The sequence below is a fragment of the Mus caroli genome, unplaced genomic scaffold, assembly GCF_978045245.1.
Source record: "Mus caroli unplaced genomic scaffold, Mus_caroli_1 scaffold_6, whole genome shotgun sequence".
NCBI lineage: Eukaryota > Metazoa > Chordata > Mammalia > Rodentia > Muridae > Mus > Mus caroli.
In genome coordinates, this window is record NW_028227261.1 from 90,495,819 (window position 1) to 90,512,608 (window position 16,790).

At 40.7% G+C, this 16,790-nt stretch overlaps 1 protein-coding gene across 2 annotated transcripts in view; it reads right to left on the minus strand.

Moving 5' to 3' along the window:
• Window positions 1-16,790, minus strand: part of Pappa (pappalysin 1) — a 242,584-nt gene that overhangs the window by 112,157 nt on the left and 113,637 nt on the right. For both annotated transcript variants that reach the window (XM_021160402.2, XM_085839245.1), the window contains 2 exons: window positions 12,115-12,243; window positions 5,423-5,514 (listed from right to left, as the gene is read on the minus strand). In XM_021160402.2, the coding sequence (XP_021016061.1) occupies window positions 5,423-5,514; window positions 12,115-12,243 (221 nt within the window). The remainder of the gene's footprint in view (window positions 1-5,422; window positions 5,515-12,114; window positions 12,244-16,790) is intronic.

Here is a 16,790-nt window from a genome sequence, read left to right on the forward strand (position 1 = left end):
GAGATGCCCTGTCAGGGATGGGAGACAAAGTGAAGCTGAGAGCTACTGGGGAGAAGAGCTGGGAGAAAGAGACACGTGGGGGGTGCCTGCAGTCCTGAGAGATATGATGTGGGAGTCTCTATGAATTTGTTTTCTTGACTCTATGTTAGCATCCAGCAAAATTTGAATCTCCTCAAGCCATGAAGGATGTTCAGTATTAGGTGGATCTTGAAAACAAAAAGAGCCTTTCACAAAGGGAAAAACAGAGTTTCAAGATGTTGAACTGCACAAGGTCTACCACTAAGCCAGGACACGAAGTGGACTATCCAGGGCTATCGTGAAGCTCATAGTGTGAAATATAAAGGCACCCAGAGCTGCATTTTCTGTAAGGGCTTAAATGTCCGCTCTGAAATTAGCATGTTTCCAGCGTTGGCTCAAGATCTATGACTAACTGCAAGCCCTTTAGGGGATCCTGCACATTTTGTCTGACTAATTTGACCATTACCTTCCCTCCTTCAGCTTTTATCAGCAGCCTGTCTGCCATTTATGACTCAGTGCCTTAGAGAGGACTCCCCAAAGCTGCTGAACAATGCCTCCAGCCAGCGCTTGCTGGGGGAGTTATCACTTCACTGATACCATGGTTTCTAAAGGAAACCCCAGGCCTGGTGTGTGTTATAGTTCTAAACAGCCGAAAAAGGACAAGATAATTTCCACATTACAAAGGGGAATGCAGTCGGCATTACTCAAGAGGTCTTGTGGGTGGTGTTTGTTTTAATAAGAAACTTATGTACTGGGGGACTAGGGCACTGGGGGTGGGAAAGTGGGAAAGGGAAGTCACCAGAGTGTTGCACAATTACACATTGGCACCTTGGGAATACTTCCGGATGTGTGGGCTTCTGAAAAGTGAAGGGGAATGCCCCCATAAATCTGTCACCCACCCTCACACTGCTGTTACTGGCCCAGAGAAAACAGCCCTTCTAAATGGTCTGTGATGACAAGGGTGGCAAAGAAAGGCAGAGGAAGAGGAGGAGGAGGAGCGGGGAGGACAATGACAAGAACGAGGAGGAAGACATAGATTAAGGAAGAGAAGCAGAAGGAGGAGGAAGGGAGGGAGGGAGGGAGAGAGGGAAGGAGGGAGGGAGGGAGGGAGGGAGGAAGGAAGGAAGGAAGGAAGGAAGGAAGGAAGGAAGGAAGGAAGGAAGGAAGGAAGGAAGGAAGGAAGGAAGGAAGTCCATTTCAATGGCAAAGCTCTGGAGTAGAAAAAGCAGGGTCCTGTATTCAATTTGGAGGGAGCACCATACCTTTGGAACCTTGAGCCAGTTGAGACATCCTAATAAATCTTAGATCTCATATCTGGGATAAGAGCCACATATAGGCTCATATTAAATAAAGCTGCACAACATAAGGCCACCCCATTTAGTACTATGCTGCTCCATAAAGGACTGCTGTGGTTGATACTTCTTCTTCCACAGAATCCCTACTCCCTACATTTATATGAGAGAGGAAAGTCTAGCTTCTGGAAATGCTGCTAAACTTCTTTCTATCTTGTGAGGATAGTTTTCAGTTAGGATTTTAATACATAATCAGCAGAAACCAGTTTTGGTTAGCTTAAGCAAAATAAATGAAATAAATGATCTATTTGAAACACTCAGTGATGAAGGACTCTCTCATAGGGCGGGAGAATAGAAGTTGCATTCCTTGAGGGGAATTTCAGGCAGACGGCAGCCACTCTGGCCCAGGTACTTAGTCTCCGTAAGAAATAACACAGCTTTCTAGTTTCCTCGGCTATGATGCTAAAGTACTTTGGGTACTGTCATTTCATGAATAATCATCAAAGTAGGTTCAATATGGCTTCAAAATCCAACCTGTGTGTTGGTTGTCTGCTGAGGTAGAAGGTAAGCCTAGAAGGTAAGCTGTGGGTCCCCACGCAAGCTGCAGAGTAACTTCCAGAAGATGATTGGATATATTCTACTGCTCTAATGAGGATTGGGCTCCACCTTACTGAAAAAATCATCTTGATTTCCCAAATCCAGGATTCAGAAAGTAACACTTCAAAATATTGACAGATATCTGCCACAAATGAGCTCCAGGTCTTTTTACTTTTGCTGGGTGGTGTTTGTTTTAATAAGAAGTCTTCATCAACATCGTATGTACAAGCTGTGGTGTGAATGAAAATCAGTTTCACAGAGGCCTATTCACCATTCTTGACACATACAATGATAAGAATGCTCACCTCTACAAAGCACCCACCCTCATCCCTCAGTCCCCCACCCCTCTCCAGTCCCTCTTCTCTGACTCATTAGAACTATTGGGGAAAGGGTGTGAAAAATTCTCTGTCCATACTTGAACTGTTTTTCTTAGAATGTTTTTCAGACTCAAGCTTTGGAGTTTGTGTTGAAATGCAGTCTCTGGGAGCTGGTATCTTAGAATGAGTTCCATTCTACCTGAAATGCCTGTATTTGTGAGTCTCTATCATGGAATTCTAAATGACCAGTCAAGGATACAGCTGATGTCTTTTCTCTAACACAAATAAAAGAGAGAAGAGAAAGGGAAAGCCTTCCTTTAAAGTAACCCATACATTCCATTTCTACTAATTTAGTATGAGAATTGCTTTGTAATAGTATAGTCTCTATTCACCCCTAAAGCTCTTTAAATCAGGAGTGATTAAGTGACCTTTTACCACGTAACTTTACACAGTAAATACACAATCAGATTCTGGGGTTTGTTTGTCTGTTTGTTTGCTTGTTCAAGACAACCCTGGCTGTCCGTGAAATTGCTTTGTAGACTAGGCTGCCCTTGAACTCACAAAAATGACCAGGCTTTGCCTCTCAAGTACTGGGATTAAAGGTGTGTACCATCACACGGGCCAAGCTCTTGGTTTAAAGACAGCATAACTCTGTTTTGTTTATCGTCTGCTACAAACATTCCTTTCTTTTATTGGCAAAAAGAGTGATCCATAAAAAAGTTGTCCAGGGAATAATAGTTTAGAAATATGTTTGACATACAAAAGATGATCCTCAAATGCTACCACCAATGGATCACTTTGAACCTAGTAAAGAATATGTTTGTATACTGGACTTAGGAGGAAGCAAGTCTCAGCTTCTCAACAACAAACAGCCTTCTCTTCACAAACATTACAGAGAACATTTTAAAAACTTATAATCCAGAAAATTCATTTTAGTCTGAGAAGAAGGAAAAATGAGGCCCAAATAAGCAAGGGAAGATGATTCTAGGCTTACCACTCAGTGCTATTTCTAGAAGAGTCTTTCAGTTTTACCACTCTATATTTAAATTTTAGTTCATTTTGCAATAAGTGGAGAATAACATCCTAATTTCCATTTACTCTCTGCACCAGACACTACAAAAGAATCAAATACCCTCTCATGCTCAGATTAGCAAGTGAAAATTTTTATGGTTAAAGGGACAGATAGTATTTTGGTTTCTCTGGGACATGGGATCTTGCTTTACCCACTCGACTCGGATGTGTCAGAAAAGCTGTCAGACACAGGAGCACACATGGCTGTGGTCCCTCAAAGGTACAAATATAACACTCTGGTCTGAGGACTGCAGCTTGCTGATGCTTTCCTTTTCTTTCTAGTTGTTGTCCATGGCTGAATAGTTTTAAAACAACACCGGACGGGGTGGACAGACACCCCAAGCATTTATTTTAGAAGGTCCAGGTCCCACATTCCACCTTCACCAGAACCTTTCTTCCTCCAGGGTGTTCATATCTCATTCTCCTAAGCAAAATAAGTAAGTATTCTTTTATATAGATCAGGATCACTGATGGCTGGCAAAGAGGAAAGGTAGGTTCTAGCAGTGTTTACAGTTATGAAGAATTCAGCCACACACACACACACACACACACACACACGGGAAATCACACAGCAGATGGGCAAGTTCTCAGCGATTTCCTTACCTAATGATTTCCATTTAGAGGAGGCAAACTTAAGCCCAAACCAGGTCAAGCTTACATATGTCTTTAGCACTGCATCTAGAGCTTTTCTTTCTTCTTCTTCTTCTTTTTTTTTTTTAATTTTTAATTAATGTTTCCCGCTGCCACACCATTCAGCTAGTTAGTAATCAAACTTTTATGATGGGCAACACTCAACTCTCAGCTTGGGGCAACGTCTTCTGCAATAATAGTAATAATAATAATAATAATAATAATAATAATAATAATAATGGCAGAGTTCTACCTAGGAACTGCCAAATCCTTCCTCATTCTGTGTCTCCCCTTCTTTTTAAACCACATGTATTTGCATAGCATCTTCATTGTGTTGCTTTGCTCCTATTTGGTGCAGAAGATAAACAGTAGGTGCTCCATAAATGTGTTAAGAATGGACTAAACAGTAAATGAAGCAGTACTTTTACCCTCCTGGAGCTCAGACTACCAGGAGAAACACTGTCTAAGCCCAGCGCTTTAATGCACTACAGATGCAAAGATGCGATGACATCTCTTTCCCTGTAGTACTCCAGGAAAACCGCCTTTCAGTGAGAAATCTTCCCACCACGGTTTTCAGCCCCTCGGTCGCTGCCCGTTCCCTTTTCAGATAGAGCACCTCTGTCCTTTGTACTTGCAAATGAATTGTGATTAGTTTTCACCTCCAGCCCAGGGGATTAGCCAGAAGACCTTTGATCTTCAGGTATCGATTTGCATCTTAAAGGAAGCATGATCTCATCTGGGCCAGCTCTAAATTCCATCCCTGCCCCCACACCCTGTCTGTTTACCAGCCCGGGGGCTGGACAGGGCCTCCCAAGTGGGGCTGAAACAACAAGATAGGCCAGACTCCTTGAGAAGGCAGAGGAAAACACATTTCCCACCGGACTAGTAAAGGTGGGAAAAGAAGGTTTGCTTTCTAAGCACGGACTGGCCTGTTATTTGTCCTGTGCTGCAAATCCCAGAGATTGTGCAGTTTGGATCTGAAGCAAGGACCGAGGCAGCAGGTAGATCCCCAAGCAGAGCTTGTGTATGTTGAATCCGATGAGCAGAGACTTGAGAATCACACAAAATCAAAGTTAACTCATTCTTATGAATGAGCCTGTGCTGGTTAGGGTGACGCTGGAAACACTGTCATCGCCTCGACTCTTGATATCTCCCTACTCTAAAGAAAAAAAAAAAAAACTTACACATGAAATACTACGACAGTAGCTATCTTGGGCAGCCTGTGTGAAGAAAACCAATAATGTCTGTAGGGTAAAGGATGATAAAACATGTCACCTGTCACTGCCACCATTCATGAGGACATGAGTTTTACAGACAGTGATGCTTGCCTCTCTGCCTTACTTTGTTTTTTCACTTCTGTGTTTCTTAAAGCTTATGACAGCATATCTCCCCCAGGAGACACTCCACAGATGTGGCATCAAAATGAGTGAATGGCATTTGGTCATACTTGTTATTATTATAATTGTCCAATCAGCTAAAGACGTGCCAGAGACTCACCAATGCAGTTGAAGGAAACTTCTTGCTTGCAGAAAAGGGAGCAGCCATCCCCGTTTACTTTATTCATGTCGTCACATTCTTCTCCTTGGTCTCTGCACAATGGAGGGAAAAGGGAGATAGCTCAGGTCAGCTTCAGAACCGAGGCAAACCACATGAAAATACATGGATCATGGAGCTTTTGTGAAATCTTGTTCCAGTTTCTCTCCCTGACTTCAATCTAGTGCCTCAGCAAAATGAGATGCTCAAAAGGTATAGATGTATGAAGCAAGATTGCGCAGCCTTAGAGATGTTTTCATGAAAAAGGACAGTTCTGTTTCAAAACCGACCATCGTGTTGCCCTTTCTTTCTTTTCTTTTCTTTTCTTTTCTTTTCTTTCTTTCTTTCTTTCTTTTTTTCTTTCTTTCTTTCTTTCTTTCTTTCTTTCTTTCTTTCTTTCTTTCTTTCTTTCTTTCTTTCTTTCTTTCTATATGTGTGCATGTACATGCTTATGTGTGTGTGCTTATGTGTGTGTTTAAGTACACGCAGTCATGAATACCTGGATATGAGGACATGTGTGTAGGTCTGCATGCAGATGGCTGCACTTGTATGTGGAGCAGGAGGACACCTTTAGGTATGCTGTTACTGTCAGGGACACTGTCCAGTTTGCTTCTTGATGCACATTCTCTGATTGGCCTAGGGCTCACTCATAAGGCTCGGTTCACTGGCCAGTAACCGGGGAATCCCACTGTTTCCACCTCTACTGTGCTGAGATGGAAAAACAGCATTGCCCCTGTCTTTAAGTGGCTTCTGGCACCAAACTTAGTCCCCTGTGCTGGCAAGGCAAGCACGTTAGAATTTTAAAACCTCACTTCCTTTGTTTTTTGTTGGTTTGTTTTGTTGTAGATGTTTTTGTTTGTTCTTTGTTTTATGTTTTGTTTTCTTGTTTGTTTTTTGTGGCTCTGGGCCTCCAAACCTCTCCGAGTCTTACATAGGTTTCCCCACTCCAAGTCAAGCCTTTTCGAAACTCAAGTCACATAAACTGACAAGACAAGGAATAGTAAGAAATGGAGGTATACATGAAATGACTGGCCAGCTCTTTTTCCTGACAGGTCTAAAAAACAACCAACCAACCAAACAAACAACCCCTCCCCCAATCCAAAGCCTCACTGCTCTCTCTAATAGTATTTGTTTTCATTAAAAAGGGTGCGAATGTTCAAGGTGGAATCTTTCCCCATGCTGACACTCTCCTTGCTGCCTCAACACCAAAAGACTTGTTTCCTTTCACTCACACCCCCAGGTTTGGTCATCTTTCACTAGAAAGCTCTACTCCCTCCACTGAGCGTGCTGCCTTCTTGTTGTTGAAAGCTCTGAGGCCTGTCCTCACAGCTCTCTCTGTCACCTAGTGATGATTTTTGTAGAGATTGAGATGGCCAGAAAAATGAGCATTGCTCCTCCCCCCCCACCTCCCACCCCCATCCTCTTCCCTCAAACCAGGCTTTGGCAAAGAGAAAGAAGAGCAGAAACTGGGAAACTGGATAGACTGTTGCTTTCTGGAAAGTTCCCATCCTCTGAGAAACGGAAAAGGTCAGTTTAGAACCACATGTTCCAAAAATAACCGCATGATCTGTGTAAGTCCCTTGGCTGGTCTAACTGATCTTTTAATAATTTTAAATCAAGTGAAAGCAAATGTAACTGGAATGCCGTTCCTCAGTCACAATAGGCACATGTGAAGTTCTCAGGAGCTGCACGTGGCCAGTGCCCACTGTTTGACAGAGCAGAACAAAGTCCAGTGTCCTAAACATTTTTATTGTATGGTACTCCTGTGGATACCCAGCTTCATTTTCTATGTGTTATAATGGAGATGATTAAGCCTTATTGGAGTTGGGTACAAAAATAAAGCATGATTTAAGGTGTCTAGTATGTTGGGTAGCACCTACCCAATGTTAAAAGAGTCCGTTCCCATTCCATCTTTGCCTTGGGGTGGTGGTGGTGGGGTGTCTCTTTAAAGTGTGTGGCAGCTGTCCCACTCTCTTAAGAGACCAGCTGGGAACTGTCTCAGCATGAAACAGGTCTCAGACTTTTCCTTTTACCAGGGGCAATTAACACCAGGCAATGTTTGTTGTCTTTAGGAGGTGTTGGAATAGCAGGATAGGGCCTAGCAATCAATTCTTAAGATGACCTAGGCTGCTACATCCATCTCTGAGGAACCACCCAAGTTCTCTCCTGTCAGCCCAACCATGAGCTAAGAGGTTTGTACTCTTAGAGGTCCTCAGCATTCCCTGCCAGTGAATCTCACAGGCTTGAAATCAACAATGACCTTCAGCTTTTTAGATTGTCCATGGGTTGTGTAAGGAGACATCCCCGACCACCCCCACCCCCCGGATTCCTCCCCTTCCCTGCCCCAAGTCTGGACTGGTTCCCTAAGCCCTGAACAATATTTCCAATTTACCTTCCATCACCACCCAAACAGTGTGTTCTATTGGTTTAAGCAAAACATTAGGGTCACCACAAATATCTCCAGTCATAATGGGGCTATCATTAGATAGAACGGTTCTGGGTACTGAGAAACCTCCCTTGACCTTTCAGAGTGAAGTGTGTAGGCGTCATTCTCTGTGTTCACAGACATCTTGCTTAATCTATCACAGAACTTGTCAAACTGACTGCCTTTGCCTAATACTGGAGTGCTTATAACAGGATGGGAGATGCCAAAGGAAGAGATAGTCTTCATTATCCTAGCAGCCCAGTATGCAGTCCCTGGGATGAGGGACATGCATGTAGCCACCTCTCTATTGGCTAATTTTGTATCCTACCCTTCTTACACTAAAATGAAAAGACAAATTCAGATGAGAATCAAGTCCTTAGTACAAATGTTGGTTCTAGTTCTTAATAGGTATGAATGCTTGAGAAAAACACATTATTTTTTTTTTCATTTTATTTTACTATATGGTGTAATAGGCCCAATCACACATTATCATGGAGAGGACACAAGGCTATAATAATATATTGTAGTGTCTCATGTGTGGAAGAAGCTTGGTAAATGTTCACGTACAATGTTACTATTTTAGTATCCTTCCAGTCTTTCTAGCCCAACACTGTATATAAAATGGGAAGAACCTATCTATTGCTATTGACCATTCACACCAGAGTGCTAACCCATTAAGGGTTTCTGTGAGTGTTTTATCTATTCTATCTTAAAAGAACTCATTCATTTATTTAGTGTGTGAGTGCATATGTGCTGAAGTGCTCTTGTGGGAATCAGAGGAAAACTTGTTTTCTGCTTCTACCTTCCTTGCTAGAACATTTATAAGGTAGATTCAATTTTCAGTAAAACATGTGCGAGTAGTTGCTCCATTTTACTAGAGGTAAACCAAGTATCTATGTAGGGTTCTGGTTCTAAGTAAACATATTTTTAAAACAACTATTCAATTGTGAATACAATGAGGTTAAAGCTGCTGCTGCTGCTATTTTTTAGATCACTAAAAAGTCTTACATTGTTTGCAGCTGTATATAACAATAAGTAGTTAGACCAAGCTATACATTAAGGTTCCACATCTGGATAAACTCTCTGTGATTTTGGTGGTATGAATATGTATAGCCTGCATACGTTCACATAATTGAATGTATGGTCATTAGGAAGTGGTGTTGTTTGAGAGAGATTAGGTTGTGTTTATGGAAGTATGTCACTGTGGGGTAGGCTTTGGGTTTCACATGTTCAAGCCAGGCTCATTGTCTCTCTTTCTTCTTGCTGCCTGCTGATCCAGATGTAGAATTCTCAGCTACCTCTCCAGCCCCATGTCTGTTTGCATGCCACCATGTTTCCTGCCATGATGACAATGAACTAAATCTCTGTATTGTAAGCCACCTCAAATTAAATGTATTCCTTTATAACAGTTGCCATGGTCATGGTTCCTCTTCACAGGGATACAAACACTAACTATAACAGTTAAAAATTAGAAAATTTGCCGGACGTGGTGGTGCATGCCTTTAATCCCAGCACTCGGGAGGCAGAGGCAGGTGGATTTCTGAGTTCGAGGCCAGCCTGGTCTACAGAGTGAGTTCCAGGACAGCCAGGACTACACAGAGAAACCTTGTCTTGAAAAAAAAATTAGAAAATTCAGGCTGCCGAGATGGCTCAGTGGTTAAGAGCACTGACTGCTCTTCTGAAGGTCCTGAGTTCAAATCCCAGCAAACACATGGTGGCTCAAAACCACCCATAATGAGATCTGATGCCTTCTTCTGGTGTGTCTGAAGACAGCTACATTGTACTTATATATAATAATAAATAAATCTTTAAAAAATTAGAAATTTCAAAGTTACAATTATACGTTCTTAGGAATGACTAGTATTTCATGGAAACCCTAGATGTACTGTATGATCTTGAGACGAGTCAACAATGGGACACATTCTCTGGGAGCTCTCAGCTCAGTCCACTATTCCATCATACACAGACTTTTCCAAAGCATGAAGCTAATGCCTTCGGGTAGGAGAGACTCATAACTGGCCCTTCTTCCTCTACTTTGTTGCACTTGGAATGTCTCCACATTCTGTTACTCGATTTTAAAAACACAGATAGTCAATGCACACAATATATCATAGATTTTACCCTCAGATATGTATGGGCCTTTAAAACCCGTGTGCATATATTTCTTTCAGTGCTAATCACAATCAGGAAGCATACTGCTATAGCTGGTGGGACAGCTCGGTGACTATCAGCACTGGCTCCTCTGACAGAGGATGCAGGTACACTTCTCAGCATCCATGTCAAGCAGCTTATAAGTGTCTCTAGTTTCAAGTGATCTGCCACTTTTTTTTCTGGACTCTCTGCAAGTACTAGGCATACACGTGGTACACACAGATACAGACACACAGATACACATACATATAGACACACAAACACACACATATTCATACAATAGAAATAAATTTTTAAAAAGGACATTTTGATTATAAACTGCTTTTACCTTCTAAACCTAGCAAATAAAAGAAATAAATCTAGTCCCAGGTGCTCCTTTCTTCCAAATACAGAGGTTCCCAGTTTTCAACACTTCCCACAGAATCATCAGCAACAAATCAAACTGCTCTTCCCTAGAGCATTGTTGTGAGTGACAAACACAAGCCATAGACATCGAGCACTTGTTTCATACATGTGCCACATACTAATTCATAGGCTGCACATCAGTGCTTTCATCCAGCCCTGAAGCAAATGCTCTCTTCACACTACCCATCCCCCAACAGGAATAGCAATTGCAATCCCATGTTGCAAACATATTATATGACACCCAACAGTGCCATTTAATGAAGGAATTTGCCAATAGCTTGTTTTACCATCACACACATAAGGCATGAGATTAAACCTGTCAATTGTTGAGGTCCTAGTGATAGTGTCACTTGCAAATGAGCACATTAGCAATGGAAGCAATAAGACACTTAATTGGGAATGATGATTGGTCTGATCTTTATTTCTATAGGAAAAAGAAAACCTCAAATTTTGTGCTAGCATCTGATTGTTTTGTGCTTATTTTAGAAGAAAACAAATTAGAAGTTGGTAGTAAGGCTTGATGTCTTCTTGCTCCTGTTTCCAGATGTGTATATCCTGGCCCCAAGGACCAGGCAATGAATAGACTGAACATCCTATAAGATCTGGTTCTTTTTGCAAACAGCTTGATATTTTGCAATCCTAGTTCCCAGTTGCCCTGAAATCTTTACACGTCTTGATTCATTCATTTTCAGCGTTTTCATCTTCAGACTCTCTACTCATTCTATAATACTGCTTAGTACTTATTGTTTCAATACTATGTTTTAAAATACTTCATAATATTTGTGAGTCTTTGGCCTGTTCTCAGAATTGGTGATTCTGAATTGGTGATCCTGATTCATCTTCCTCTGGCTCTCGAGTGCTGAAATTAAAGTTAAGTGCCACCATGTCTGGCTTAAAGAAATTTTTTTAAGATTTAATTTTTAAAAGATTTGTTCATTTGTATGTATACGGGCGTTTTGCCTGCATGTATGTATGTATGTATGTATACCATGTGCATGCCTAGTGCTCACAGAGTTCAGAAGTGCGCTCCAGATCCTCTAGAACTGGAGTTATTCATGATTGTGAAAATCCATGTAGGTGCTGGCAGCACTCTTAACTGTGGAGACACTGCTCCAGCCCTCAGGTGTATAATTTGTGTGTATATGTGTCTCTGGGTGGATATGAATCTATAAGCATAGATGCCTGCAGAGGCCAGAGGTGTCTGGTTCCCTGGCTCACGAACCACAGGCAGTTGTGATACTATGGTCCTCTGGAAGAGAAGCACACAGTCTTAACCACTAAACCATTTCATTAGTGCCTTGAAAGGTGTTTTAACCTAGATGAACTGTATGCAGGTAACTAACTAACGGATTAGTCACACACAAGACTAGTATAATCTTGTAGCGCCTCACAGACGACAACCAAGATTGAGAGCAGATGGCAGCAATTGCATAATAGTGCCTCTGGTTAAATCATATACTATATACTTGAGAAATGTGTATGACCCCAGAACACAGTCATCGGTTTGTCTTCTGAGGCCAGCAAGTGGAGTACTGATCAACTCATGGGTTATTGGAGATAACTGCTTCCTTGGGGCTAATGAATTTTGGGATATCTCCTAAGATCTGCTATTCAAACAGCTTGACCTAATTAACATTTCTTCAAAACTCCTCTTACAATAGGTGGTTCTACTTACTTTTGGATAACGCCATCACCACAGTACCCACTTCCGTGGGTGTATATGGCAGCAGGTGATGGCTCGCTCTCTTCATTTCCTGAAATGGTGATAATCCGGTACTGGTACACACTGCCAAGTTTCAGATCCCTGGAAAATACAGAGAAACCTGTTAGTTAAAACACATACAGTGCTAGGGACTGATGAGAAGAGAATAAAATATTGATTCCTTTGAGTATATTCTTTTAGTCTTGCTCCTTTTTATTTTTTTTTAAATCAAAGACACATTTGGTTATCCAACAATTTATATCATACTGTAGGTTAATCTATTTTGTTAGGCACAGTGGACTATATTACAATTTACATCAGTAAAAATGGCCTTTACCACATGTATAACTGTGCATAGTACTAAATGCTTTTGACATTGAACTCTACAGCAATCCATGTTGAAGAATACCAGAGAGTATGGAATCCATACAATGAGAGTTTGTAGGAAGCAGAAATCCTGCTAAAAGATTAGATAAGCAGAAGGAGGCAGAAGCAGCAGATCAGATCCTCCGAGCATTATCTGACTCTTTCCTCACATTTAAAGATCTGTCCATGAACACCATTGTGCATGAGAAAGCTTTTTCCTTACAGTGTGTTATTGAGACTCTCCGACTCTGCACTCATTCCTTTCCATGACTATTACCCTTTATCTAAATAACAGTAGCATTCATTAATTCAATCTTGGCCCTGAGCTATGCACTTGCTATGTATTTTCTTACTTGAGAATCAAAACAACCTTACATGGGTACTCATATTTTTATGTTGTTTTTATAGATGACGAATCTGAGGCATAGAGATGTTAAGCCAATTGTTTTCAAATGCATGTTATCAAATAATATCTTATATTCTTCTTCCTTTACCCCCACAGGCCTGCCCAATAACCGCATCTCTTGTTCTGGAATAACAATTCCGGAGACTGGTACCTGCCAGATTTCCAACATGCCAAAACTGTGTCTCTCCTCTGGCTTAGGACTTCCAGGGCCTGTCCAGACTTCCTCACCCAGGAACCTGGTTATTGCCAATTATCCTCTAATACAAAAGCATGTTTGTGTCAATTCTACATGACCAAATCTGCACTCATATTTCATGATATACCTTTTTCAAAAGAATACGTTAGTTTTCATGTGCATTAACTTATGTGTTAATTATTTATTTTTATCATAGACAAATTGTACCCTGGGGTGGTGGAGACACTAAAGGTTAATGAGGACATTCCAGGGTGAAAGGAGGAAGATTTCATAAACAGAACAAAGATGTCAGGAAATTTCAAGATCTCTTGCCCATCTGTTATTTCAGCTGCTGTGAAAGGCAGGAGCTGTTTGGACAAGGCCAATAAGAGAACAGGTGCATGAACAATGAACAGGGAAGATATCCTGACACTCAATGTAGTGATAGACTCTATGAGAAATGAACCGTTCTTATGAGGAAACAAATCAAAACAAAACAAAACCAACCAAACAAAAAAATTCAAAAAACCCTTGATTAAAATAGTAGACTCATCATCCACAAAGGGAGTTTGTTTGAGTAGCACTGAAGCAGTTACTAATGTGGAGGGCAAACCCATGTTCTTTGCAGATTCTATAAGAGATCTAGTGATGCACATCCAGGCGGATAATGCACAGATATTTTGAGATATTGAATAGATAAATGATGCTGGCATTGGAAACTCCCAGAATGACATTGCCAGAATAGTCATTTTGTGGACTCTTCGCCTATTCCTTGTGACTCTTCCAGAAGCAGAGGAAGAGAAGGGAGAGAGTGAGAGACTTGAGAACATACATGAGCTCTACTATAAACTCATCTAGTTCTAAGATATGGAGATACACTACGAATCAGGCAATGTTTTGGAATAAAGTAAGAAATTTGCTTCAGGTGACACCATGGACCACAGAGAACTTAGATTCATTGTCTGAACAGATGGGACCCTTCTGTAGAAAAGCTTGCCAAAATGAACAGCACTTCTCAAGTTGTTGTGTGTGACATGACAAATGATTTGTAGCTGAAATATTTAATGTGATGGGTTAATCTGTTATGGATGTTTTCCCTCTAAGCCCTACCTTGGCTTCATTTGTAGCTTCTTCTTGCCATGTTCCCCTAATGCTCTGGCAATCACCAGCTAGCAGGTAAGCAAACACGTTTTTTTGTGTTCTGTTTTTTTTTTCACTTTTATCCAGAGAGCCACATGATATTCTTTTCTGTCTTTCTGAGTCTATTTCAAATTCACTCTAAACCTGTACTCACACACAGCTTTCCTACAGCTTAAATTCGAGAACAGAGACAGTACCCCTAGCTTACGATGAACTTACAAAATGCTGACCTATTATTATCAATGGTAAATTAGCAACAGTTTTGGTCACTGGAGTTATCTTACTGTCTTTAATGGGGGAGATGAAGAGTCAGATTATATATATAAAGTCTGGTGTCCTGGTGCAGGGCATGGTGGTGCACGCCTTTAATCCCAGCACTCGGGAGGCAGAGGCAGGCGGATTTCTGAGTTCAAAGCCAGCCTGGTCTACAAAGTGAGTGCCAGGACAGCCAAGGCTATACAGAGAAACCATCTCTAAACTGTCATTTAGTTACTTACGGAACTAAAACTTTAGAATTTCATCTGAAGTGTCTTTACTTTGACCATTTCTGATTTCTTTCATAGAATTTGGAAGCTCCCTTTAATTAATAAAAACATAAATCCTTATTAGTATTTAATTCTCTGTTTCAGACTGTATCTTCGACTACTTTGTATTTTTAGCTGATAAACTTACAAGTGATGGATTATTTAGCTAATATTGAGGCTCCTTTGCATGTTATTTTAAGACAGTCTTTCTAAAACCTAGTCATTGCTCAAGTACAAATGTCGCAAATGGTATACCTGCCTTAAGTTTGCATTTTTAGTTATTGAGAAATTGCTTCCATTGATCATTGTCATGATTTCCACAATAGTTCTTCTCATGTCATAAAGCTAGTTGTGGAGACTCATATCTGCAATCTCAGCACTTGGGAGGCTTGATACAAGTTTAAGGTTAGCTCAAGCTACCTAGTGAATGCTAGATCAGCCTGAGATATGGAGGGAGAATCTGTCTCCTGTCTGTCTTTGTCTCTCCCTCTCTTCCTTTTTCTATCTCTTTCTCCATATATATCAATTTATATTGATGGGGAATATTTCTTAAATATTACAGTGTAATCACACACTGAAACTTGGTTAAATTATGACAGCATTATTTTAAGAATATAAAGTCTCAGGATATTTAAGCATCCTTAGCTCTAAACACTTACTCATTTTAAAGTGAATATTTGACATGACTGATATAAATATTATGATGGGTCAACTTCAATCTATAGAAACCTACAATGAAGTCATTACAATTCCTGGTATCTGACTTTTGAAACACAACATGTTACTGTTGTCTCACACATCTGTGAAAACATGGAATGAAAAATAAGGTAGTACTGGAGGGGGAATAAAAAAAAAGACCCTATTTACAGTATAGTAACATCCTACTTTGTTTCTTTCAGGAAATTTCTGAAGTCATTGATTATTGCTCATTGATATCCAATTATTTCCATATCAAAGCTTTCGTGTCTCCTAGAGTCTCAAGATAGTTTCTATTTTCTTTTTTTTTTTCTTATAAAAGAAAGCGTTTAATTGGACTTATGGTTTCAGGGGTTTAGAGTTCATGATGGTGGGCTAATCAAGTCCATGATGGTGGCAAGAACAGCTAAGAGTTCACATCTCGATTTTTGAGCAGGACACACACACACACACACACACACACACACACACACACACACACGGGGCGGGGGGAGGGCTGGGAATAAAGCAAGTGTTTGAAATCTCAAAGCCTGCCCCCAGTGACAATCCTCCTCTAACAAAGCCACGCATCTTAATTTTTCCCAAAAGTTTGACCATTTTGGAGACAAGTATTCAAGCACATGAATTCATGGGGCCATTGTCATTCAAACCACGATAGCAACTAAGAGCACTGACAATAACCCGTTATGATTGGCACTATGTGACCTCAGTGACTAACAACTTCAATAGGTAGCCTTTTCCTGGAAATGGACTTTTCAGTTGTTAACTTGTTGTATCTAGTAGGAGCATTGACCCCCTCATAATAAGGTGAGTTCATCTTAATTCTTTTTACACATGTGTATGTATTCAGTTTAGGAAGCTTCAACAGTAAGTAGTAGGTTCTATATGACCATTTGGAAAGGTATTTAGTGTTATGTGTCCTGTTCCATTATGATGGTCAATCTTGGTTGTCAACTTAATAATATTTGCACTCAACTAAAATCCAAATTGTCAGACACTCTTGTGAAGGATTTTTTTCTTTTTTTTTTTTTATTATTATTTTTTTATTATTTTTTTTTTTAATATTTTTATTACATATTTTCCTCAATTACGTTTCCAATGCTATCCCAAAAGTCCCCCATAGCGCCCCCCCCACTTCCCTATCCACCCATTCCCATTCTTTTGGCCCTGGCATTCCCCTATATTGGGGCATATAAAGTTTGCAAGTCCAATGGGCCTCTCTTTCCATTGATGGCTGACTAGGCCATCTTTCGATACATATGCAGCTAGAGACAAGAGCTCCGGGGTTCTAGTTAGTACATCATGTTGTTCCAACAATAGGGTTGCAGATCCCTTTAGCTCC